Source organism: Chiloscyllium plagiosum, chromosome 45, assembly GCF_004010195.1.
Source record: "Chiloscyllium plagiosum isolate BGI_BamShark_2017 chromosome 45, ASM401019v2, whole genome shotgun sequence".
Classification (NCBI taxonomy): domain Eukaryota; kingdom Metazoa; phylum Chordata; class Chondrichthyes; order Orectolobiformes; family Hemiscylliidae; genus Chiloscyllium; species Chiloscyllium plagiosum.
The window spans coordinates 3,305,814-3,316,075 of record NC_057754.1 but is presented as its reverse complement, the minus strand read 5'-3'; the positions used below and the strand labels follow the sequence as shown (position 1 = coordinate 3,316,075).

At 50.1% G+C, this 10,262-nt stretch overlaps 1 protein-coding gene across 3 annotated transcripts in view; it reads left to right on the top strand.

The window, feature by feature from the left end:
- dnajc4 (DnaJ (Hsp40) homolog, subfamily C, member 4) overlaps nt 1–8,200 on the top strand; it is a 49,332-nt gene extending 41,132 nt beyond the window's left edge. For all 3 annotated transcript variants that reach the window (XM_043682632.1, XM_043682633.1, XM_043682634.1), the window contains one exon: nt 7,946–8,200. In XM_043682632.1, coding sequence (XP_043538567.1) covers nt 7,946–8,117 — 172 coding nt within the window. In that variant the 3' untranslated portion in view covers nt 8,118–8,200. The remainder of the gene's footprint in view (nt 1–7,945) is intronic.
- Nucleotides 8,201–10,262: the final 2,062 nt, after the last annotated feature.

The following is a 10,262-nucleotide window of genomic DNA, read 5'->3' as shown; positions in this document are numbered from 1 at the left end:
GGTGTAGGTGCTGACAGAGATAGGGAGGGGGTGTAGGGGGTCAATGAGTAGTTTAGGGGGTGTATGGGCTGTAGGGGGTGACAGAGATAGCGAAGGGGTAATTGAGGTGTGCAGTATAGTGTATGATTTGCTTCTGCAAGGGGTGGGAGGAATGTGGGACTTGCTTCCATAGAAAGGGATTGAGGTAAATGAATTGAGTTAATGAGGAAACTACTAAACAGTTGAGGGAGAAAGGGATAGAGTGATAGGGTCACAATGGGTTAGATTAGATTAGATTACTTACAGTGTGGAAACAGGTCCTTCGGCCCAACAAGTCCACACCGCCCCGCCGGGGAGGAAACCGGAGCACCCGGAGGAAACCCACGCAGACACGGGGAGAACGTGCAAACTCCACACAGTCAGTCGCCTGAGGTGGGAATTGAACCCGGGTCTCTGGCGCTGTGAGGTAGCAGTGCTAACCACTGTGCCACCGTGCCGCCCGTGTGAGGTGGAAGTTCTGTGAAAAGTACTTAGTAACACAATGCAGATGGGCTGAATGGCCTGGTCCTGTGCTGGGAACGCAGTATCAGTTTATATAATTTCACATGTGCTCAGCCTGGTTTTGAGCTCTTCAGCAACTACCCTTTTGGGGGAGCTGGCTGTGCATCTGTATATCTGTGGGGGCAACAGTGGAACCCATTGATAGCAAACACACAGCGAGCTCAGTAATCGTAGCGACGAAATGAGCTTGAGCAGCCGAGCCAGACACAGTCTTATCCCACTGCCCATGGCTGAGGCACTGTTGCAACTGCAGTTACCCGCTCCACCCCCAGAGCTCTGGCAGAAGCTCTGCTTCCCTGGGTGGGGGTGAATGCACTCGGTGGCAAATGGCTTCTGGAATGCAGGGCAGCGATCAACACAAGTGGAGTCCCTCCTTCCTTCCCCACACTCCCTCGGAGCTGCTCTGAGGCTGGGAGCCATTTATAAGGGGACGGTAAACTTCAGTTCATTTACCTGTTGTAGCACGACCAGGAATCGGACTGCTCCTCACTCTGGGCAGGGTTTCCAGCTACCTCTCTGCAGCTTGATGCAAACCCCCCACATTTCAAATCTAATGCTGCTTTTGCATTTTGTTCACCTTCCTTGCAGCTGTAACTGTATATTCCTCGCTCTGCTCTATCACCCTACAATCTTGGTGTGTTATGATCTGCCTGTACTGCTCACAAAACCAAACCTTTCCCTGTACCTTGGTACATGTGACAATAATCAATCAGACCTGCGACATCCTGTGAAATCACTTCACCTCCCATTATCCCTTCCTTTGTTTGCTTTGGCACCGTCACCGTTTTAATAACCCACGCACAGCAAGATCCCATAAACGGCAGCTCAGGAAGCACTGGAACTTTTGTTGTTTGTTGTCTCTCTTTCAGTGGTGTAGGTCATGGGCTACTTATCCAGCTCCAGGAAGCCAGGGAGAACTGACCCTTCCCCCACCCACCCCACAACACCCCCCCTGCCTTTCTCCCTCATCTGGTGTTCGGACTGACACTCCCCCTTTTCACTGCCCTTTCTCCCCTCGGCTGGTGTGAGGGCTGTTCAGCCACTTGAAACTGCTGTGCTGTTTCTTAAATGCCTGGAATGTGCCTGTCTCTACAGTTCTTTCAGGCAGCAAGTTCCAGACACTCACCGTCCTCGAGGTGGAAAAATGTTTCCAGCACCAGCACAGTGACTCAGCATCTCACAGCGCCAGGGACTCCGGTTCGATTCCACAATCAGGCAACTGTGTGGTATTTGCATGTTCTCCCCGTGTCTGCGTGCAGTTTCCTCCGGGTGCTCCGGTTGGCTCCCACAGTCCAAAGATGTGCACATTAGGTGGATTGGCCATGCTAAATTGTCCCATAGTGCCCAGGGTTGTGCAGGTTAGGGTGGATTGGGCGTGCTAAATTGTCCATTGTGTCCAGGGATGTGCAGGTTAGTGAGGATTGGCCGTGCTAAATTGTCCCATAGTGCCCAGGGATGTGCAGGTTAGGGTGGATTGGCCATGCTAAATTGTCCCATAGTGCCCAGGGTTGTGCAGGTTAGGGTGGGTTGGCCGTGCTAAATTGTCCCATAGTGCCCAGGGATGTGCAGGTTAGGGTGGGTTGGCCATGCTAAATTGTCCATTGTGTCCAGGGATGTGCAGGTTAGTGAGGATTGGCTGTGATAAATTGCCCATAGTGTTCAGAGATGTGCAGGCTCGGCGAATTGGCCATGAGAAATGCAGGGAGAGAGTTAGAGGTGGGTCTGAGTGGGATGCTCTTCGGAGGGTCAAGAACAAAGAAAATTTACAGCTCAGGAACAGGCCCTTCGGCCCTCCAAACCTGAGCTGATCAAATCTACTGTCTAAACCTGTCGCCTGATTCCTAAGCATCTGTATCACTCTGCTTCCCACCTACTCGTGCATCTGTGCAAAGAAGCTAAGTGTGGACTCGATGGGCCAAATGGCATGCTTCCACACGATCGGGATTCTATGATATTATTAAACTGGAGAAGGTTCAGAAAAGGTTCACCAGGAAGTTGCTGGAATGGAGGGTTTGAGTTTTAAGGAGAGGCTGGGACTTTACTCACTGGAGCATCGGAGGCTGAGAAGTGACATTGTCGAGGTTTATAAAATCATGAGGGATATAGATTAGGTGAAGAGCCAAAGGTCTTTTTCCCAGGGTGGGAGGAGTTCAAAACTAGGGAGCATGTTCTTCAGGTGAGAGCAGAAAGATCTAGAAAAGACCCGAGGGACACCTTTTTCACACAGAGGGTGGTTTGTGTGTGGATGCAGATACAGTTACAACGTTTAAACCCATTTGGATAAGGACGTGAATAGGAAAGGTTAGGAGGGATATGGGCCAGGAGCAGGCAGATGGGACTAGTTTAGTTTGGGAACGTGGACTGGTTGGACCGAAGGGTCTGTTTCCATGCTCTGTGACTCCATTAAAGTTATCATTTCCTGTGGGGGAAGTTATGCTTCAGTTATACCGGTCATTGGTGAGAGTACAGCTGGAGTAATGTGAACGGTATTGGTCTCTGTTTTTAAAGAAGGATGTAAATGCATCGCAGACAGCTCAGAGAGGGTTTACTACACTGGAGTGGGCAGGTTGTCTCATGGGCTGGCTAGGCGTGTATCTGTTTTAGTTAAGAGATGATTTGATTGAAACAGAAGACCCTGAGAGGGCCTGACTGGGTGGATGTAGAGAGGGCATTTCTTTTTAAGGGAAAGTCCAGAACTAAGAATCGCTGTTTAAAAATCAGGGGTCTCCCATTTAAAACCAAGGCAATGGGAAAACAAAAATTCTCTGAGAACCCTTCCTGAAATCCAATGGAAGAAGAAGCTAAACATTTTTAAGACAAACACAGACAGATTCTTGATAAGCGAGGGTGTGAAAGGTTATCGGGGTCAGTCAGAGAATGGAGTAATCAGATCAACCATGGGTCTAATTGAATGGAGCAGCAAGCTTGAAGGGCCGAGTGGCCTGCTGTGCTCCTCAGTTCAATGTTTGTACAGTAAGGGAGTGCACTGAGCAGGCACGCTTGCATTAATAGTGTACCTTTAACACAGTAATATTGCGAGGGCTTCAGAAGAAATATTTGGGACAGATGTTGAAGTGCTGACTGAAAAGGAGAGGTTTTCAGAGACAGAGTAAAGAGGGGAGAGAATTCCTGAGCTCAGGATCCTGATGGCACAAGCACCAAACCAATGTGGATGTTTTTCTTCGGGCAGTCCCCAGAGGCTTTCGGGAGGAGGATGGGAGGTGGGAAAACGGAGTTGATACCACAATCGGATTAGCCATGATCTTATTAAATGACAGAGCAGGCTGGAAGGGCTGAATGACCCACTCCTAATCTCTTGGTTTAGAGAGTGTAGATGAAGCTGATATCATTGACTGCCCTTGAGCTGAGTGATTTACTCAGGCCAATTCAGAGAGCATCATTATCCCACCACGTTTTTGATTCCTTCCTGTCAGCCCTACTCCACACTCCGACCAACCCGACTCTTCAAATCTGCAGTAATGCCATTCCCCGCACTGCGGAGTTTTGTTGAAGGCATGGTGTCATGACTAGGCCTTCCAGTGAGGGCCTGATCTTGCCAAGTGTGAAGGGTACCAGGATTGCTGTCAATGCTCCCTCATGCCCCACACTGGGCAGCTCAAGGTCAAATCGGAACCCCCACCTCCAATGCAGTTAAAGCTCCAGCCAAAGGCGCTATATCAATGAAATGCCAAACAGCCTCGCTGCACTCCGAGCCCCCATGACCAGCAGCCTCTGAAATGCGGTGACGAGATTGCACTGGCCAGAAGCTATATGTGCAAAGGAAGGCATTTGGATAAAATTGCAATTCAGAAGAGGTTCACTTGATTAATTCCAGAGATAAGAGGTTTGCCTTATAGAGAGAGAGAGATAGAGTAGTTTAGGCCTAAACCTGCTTGAGATCTAGCGGAGGTATATAAAATGGTAAAGGGGATTGACAAAGTAGACATAGAGTGGATGTTTCTTCTTGTTGGGTCACTTAGAATGGGTAGAGTCAGCAGATTTAGAGTAGAAACTTTAACTGAGACCATAACCTTTAACTGAGTTTAAACCTTTTAAACTAAACGAGTAGAGATTAGCAGATTTAAAGTAGAAGCTTTAACCTTGACCTTATCCTTTAACCGAGTTTAAACCTTTCAAACTGGAACGAGTAGGGGCTAGCAGGTTTAAAACAGAGGTGAGGAGGAATGACTTCTCTCCAAGAATCATGCATCTGTGTGATTCATTCTCCCCTGGACATTGAGGAGGAGATAGACAGATGTGTGATTAGTGAAGGGTTATGGAGAGGGGCGGGAAAGTGGAGTTGATGGGCCGAGAGGATGTCAGCAACTTTGGTGTCAAACGGTGGAGCAGGCTGGAGGGGCTGAATGGCCTGCTGCTGCTGCTGCTGCTCCTCGTTTGAACATGGCTGATGTGAAAAGGTTTTTGTGTCACTGCTCAGTTTGGAAAAGGCCGTGTGCAGCACTAGAGGGAGAGATGGCCCAAAAGTGAGCATTTTCTCTGCCCCCCCCCCCAACAGCCAAAGGAATTCGGATCCACGCTTGACGTGCCACTTCATCCACACCTGTGTGCAAAGCCATCGGAACGCGTGGCGAGTGAAAGATGCAGCCTGGACTTGCAGGCCCCCTGTCTATGCCAGTGAAGCGAGAAGCTCACATTATAATCCCCAGCCAGCTTTATAAAGAGAGGGTAAAAAAAAAACCAGCGCCCTTTCATCCCTTTTCTTTCCCCTTCATATTTACAATTCCCGACCTGTCAATTCGCCTGCATCTCATCATTATGCCGAGTTGACAGTTTCTATCCACTGCTGAACAAGTCTGAGCCCCACAGCAACGTGGAGAGAAAGGCAGCATCTGATCCACTGACAGCCAGGATTGTCAATCATTTCGCTGGAGCAGTGTGTTTGAAAGAAGGCTCCCTTCTCATCACAGCTCGCTGTGTCGACAGCCCTCACCGGTTCCCCCTTTGGGGGGCAGCTAACTGCGTTTTCAGGTCCTTTTACTGCATTGTTTATTGATAAGACACGCCCCCCCCCGCCCCCACCTCCTTCACCTCCTTCACCTGTTCGCCAGAGAATCGAGGTCCTTTATCCCAGTCCAGTTCACCATGCTTCCTCACTGCTCAAGGTGGATGAGGAACTCCCAGGAGACCACTGACAACTCAGTCAGTCCAACAGTCCTGTCCCTTTTTCTTAGACTGATCCCAATAACCTGCTGTCACTCACTGTGCATTCCTCAAGGGACTATCTTACAAGGAAAAATTGAGTGGGCCTGTCCTCGTTGGGCCTGTGGGCCTGTGTCCTTGTTGGGCCTGTGGGCCTGTTCTCATTAGGCCTGTGGGCCTGTCGTCATTGGGCCTGTATCCATTGGGTCTGTGTTCTCATTGGGCCTGTGGGCCTGTATCCATTGGGCCTGTATTGAGTGGATCTGTGTCCTCATTGGGCCTGTATCAATTGGGCCTGTACTCATTTGAGACCTTAGTGAAACATAAAATTCTTCGAGGACTTGACAGGGGCGATGCAGAAAGGTTGTTTTCCCTTGTGGGAGAGTCTAGGACCAGAGGGCATCATCTCAGAGTAAGGGGGTGACCCATCGAAGATGGAGATGAGGATGAAATTCTTCTCTCAGAGGGCAGTGAATCTGTGGAAGTCTTTACTGCAGAGGGCAGTCGAGGCTGGGTCGTTCAGTATGTTGAAGACAGATTTTTAATCAGGAAGGGAATTGAGAGTCAGGAGGAGAAGGCTGGAAAGTGGAGTTGAGGATGGTCAGATCAGCCACGGACTCATTAAATGACGGAGCTCCCTTCTCACAAGTTGGAAACTGTGTCAATCCCACTGCCAACGTCCCCATGTAAGCTCCTCGCTGGTCTACAGAGTGGCCTTTCCTCACTGCCACACCTTTTAAAAAACAGCAAACCAAACACCAGATTATCCAGCGAGAGGAATAGAACTGTATGGTCATAGAGTCCTGGCATGGTAAGAGGCCCTTCAGCCCATTATGTATGCTCTGGTCTTCAAGCACCTATTAACTAGTTCCATTTTCTAGCACTTGGCCCATAGCCTAAAATGTCATGCTACTCCAAGTGATCATCCTCTGGGTGGAAAAGTTCTTCTAAGTCTCCTGTCCCTTACCTCAAATCTATGTCCACAGATTATGAAACCCCGCACTAAGCGGAAAGGTTTTTCTCCGACCTACCCGATTTGCACCTATCTTACTTTTCTGCAGCTTGAAGGAGGGGGAAAACACTGAACCTGAGTCAAACTTTGGTTAGACCACACTTAAATCCTGCCCAAAAGTCTTCATTATTATAAAGAGGATATATCAAGGCACTGGAGAGGGTGCAGAGGAGACTGAAGAGGACAATACAGCAATGTTTGGGGACATGGATCAGGAAAGGATTGAGGAGCTGGAGCTTGGAAAGAGAAGGCTGAGCAGTGACTCATTAGAGGTCTGTGGGAAGGTTTTGATCAAGTGAACGCAGAGAGAATGTTTCCTGTTGTGGGGAAAAGCATCGGCAGAAGGTGTCAATGTGTGGCAAACACCGAGAAATCCGATTGGGAGTTCAGGAGGACAGCCTTGACCCAGACAGTAGGAAGAATGTGGGACTCACTCTCACAGGGAGTGGTCAGGGTGAGTCAGACAGACGCATTAAAAGGGAGGAAGACATGATGAGAGGGTTAAGATGGTAGATTCAGAGGAGGAAAGATGGAACAGAGTAGAAACACCAGCATGGATTGCTGGGCCGAATGGCCTGATTCTATGTTGCGTAACCCATGTCATTGGCAGTCTTCGCAGGCTAGAGTCATTCCTGACTATACTGAACAACAGGGGCTGCTTTGCTTCAGAATGAGTTGAATCAAGGGGAGCTGTGCGTTAGCAGTCCCTGTAACTAGTTCCCTACAGATCTGATGGGAGCCCAGTGCTCATGAGCGAGAATTTTAAGGATATGCTGTGTTTTAATCAGTGAAACAGGGAGTGTATAGTTTGTTAAACTATGTGTTGCTGTTCAGACTTGGGTCTGAATCGCTCTTTTATGCCTTTTGTTTCAGGAAAGTAAATGAGGGCCTTCTGACCTTTAGCTTGCTCCAGAGGAGTAAATAGCTTATTTCGGATTCATTTTGCTGGGCTGACACAACCCAGCTGCTGGATATTCTCATTCTGTCCAAACAAAAAATCACACTCTGGGTTGCTGTACAGGCTAAAACAGGCAAATCGAATTTACTCAGGAGATCTGTAATTATAGGGAAGCAAATTGAATATAGCTGAACTCTCAGCAAACAAATCCCCCCTTCCGAAAAAGGAATTTGACTTCAGTTTTGGTTTGTTCCAGGGTAAGGTATTGTTGAATTCAGCTTGGCTTTTCTTGGTTGGTCTGTCCTCACCTTGTCTTCTGTTCCACTTCTCCAAAGGTACGAGAAGTCCAAGCAGCAACGGTACTGGGAGCAGTTCCGGTACCCCACACCAGAAGATTATGCAGACTTTCACAGCAGCAGGAAGCGCAAGAGAAACATGAAGGTTTTTGGCTACTGTGTCTTCATTATGTTGGCCGGAGTATTTATCCACTATGTTGGTTTCAGGTAGGTGCAGTCTGTGCAAACTGTTCACCGTAAACATGTGTCCATTTGTTAAAGTTGTATGAATGTTGGGGCAGGAAGGTGTTCCACACACGCTTTGCTATTGACAAACCTTGCGAGAGAGGGAGAGGAAAATGGCAGAAGCAATATATGAGTAAATGGCTGTACGTCACTGTTCACTGTGAAATTGACCACATGCTCCGAGGGTCTACTGTACCTGCTGTTCTCTTTGAATGGGAATGCTTATTAGAGCAGAATACATCTGATTAGCGAGTGTAGAGGGAGCAATATTCTGTACCTTAATCCCTTGCTGTCCCTGTCCTGGGAGTGTTTGATGGGGACAGTTTAGAGAGAGCATTACTCTGTATCTAACATCATGCTGTCACTGGGTTGTGGGTGTGTTGATGAAGAATGTGTTGAGAGACATATACTTTCTGTTTAAAAGAGTAGACACAATTTACTCTGTATCTAACCCTGTGCTATATCTTGGGAGTATTTAATGTGGACAGTGTAGAGGGAGCTTCACTCTATATCTAATCCCATCTGCAAGTATTGAGGAAGCACCGTACTGTAAGAGGATGAGAGTCAAGGATATGCTGCACTGTAGAGGGTCAGCACAGAGGGAGTGCCTCGCTATCAGAGGGTCAGCGCTGAGGGAACGCCACAGTATCGGAGGGTCAGTGCTGAGCGAGCGCCATACTGTCTGAGAATCAATGCTGAAGGAGCACTGCGCTGTCAGAGGGTCAGCACAGAGGGAGTGCCTCACCATCAGAGGGTCAGCGCTGAGGGAACACCACACTATCTGAGGGTAAGTGCTGAGGGAGCGCCGCAGTATCGGACGGTCAGCACTGAGCAAGCGCCCTACTATCAGAGGGTCAGCACTGAGCAAGCGCCATACTGTTGGAGAATCAGTGCTGAGGGAGCACTGCTCTGTCAGAGGGTCAGCACAGAAGGAGTGCTGCACTGTCAGAGGGTCAGCACAGAGGGAATGCCGCACTGTCGGAGGATCAGTGCTGAGGGAGTGCCACACTATTGGAGAGTCAGCACTGAGGGAGCACCAATCTGTTGGAAGGTCAGTGCTGAGGGAACACTGCACTGTCAGGGTCAACACAGAAGGAGTGCTGCACTGTCAGAGGATCAACACAGAGGGAGCGCCGCACTATCGGAGGGTCAGTGCTGAGGGAACACCACGGTATCGGAGGGTCAACGCTGAGAAAGTGCCGCACCACCAGCGGATCAGTGCTGAGGGAACACCGCGCCACTGGAGGGTCACCGCTGAGGTGGCACCGCACAATTGGAGGGTCAGCACAGAGGGAACACCACACCATTGGAGGGTCAGTGCTGAGGGAAGACCGCACTGTTGGAGGGTCAGTGCTGAGGGAACATCACACCATCGGAGGGTCAGTGCTGAGGGAACACCACACTGTTGGAGGGTCAGTGCTGAGGGAACACCACACTGTCGGAGGGTCAGTGCTGAGGGAACACCGCACTGTTGGAGGGTCAGTGCTGAGGGAACACCACACTGTCGGAACGTCAGTACTGAGGGAACACCGCACTGTTGGAGGGTCAGTGCTGAGGGAGCACCGCACTGTCGGAAGGTCAGTGCGGGTCAGTGCTGAGGGAGTGGGTACTGTCAGAGGGTCAGTACTGAGGGATCACCGCACTGTCGGAACGTCAGTGCTGAGGGAGCACCGCACAGTCCGAGGGTCAGTGCTGAGGGAGCACCACACTGTTGGAGGGTCAGTGCTGAGGGAACATCACACCGTCGGAGGGTCAGTGCTGAGGGAAGACCGCACTGTCAGAGGGTCAGCGCTGAGGGAACACCGCACTGTCGGAGGGTCAGCGCTGAGGGAACACCGCACTGTTGGAGAGTCAGTGCTGAGGGGGTGCCACACTGTCGGAGGGTCAGTGCTGAGGGAACATCACACCGTCGGAGGGTCAGTGCTGAGGGAGCACAGCACTGTTGGAGGGTCAGTGCTGAGGGAACATCACACCGTCGGAGGGTCAGTGCTGAGGGAGCACCGCACTGTTGGAGGGTCAGTGCTGAGGGGGTGCCACACTGTCGGAGGGTCAGTGCTGAGGGAACACCGCACTGTTGGATGGTCAGTGCTGAGGGGGTGCCATACTGTCGGAGGGTCAGTGCTGAGGGAGC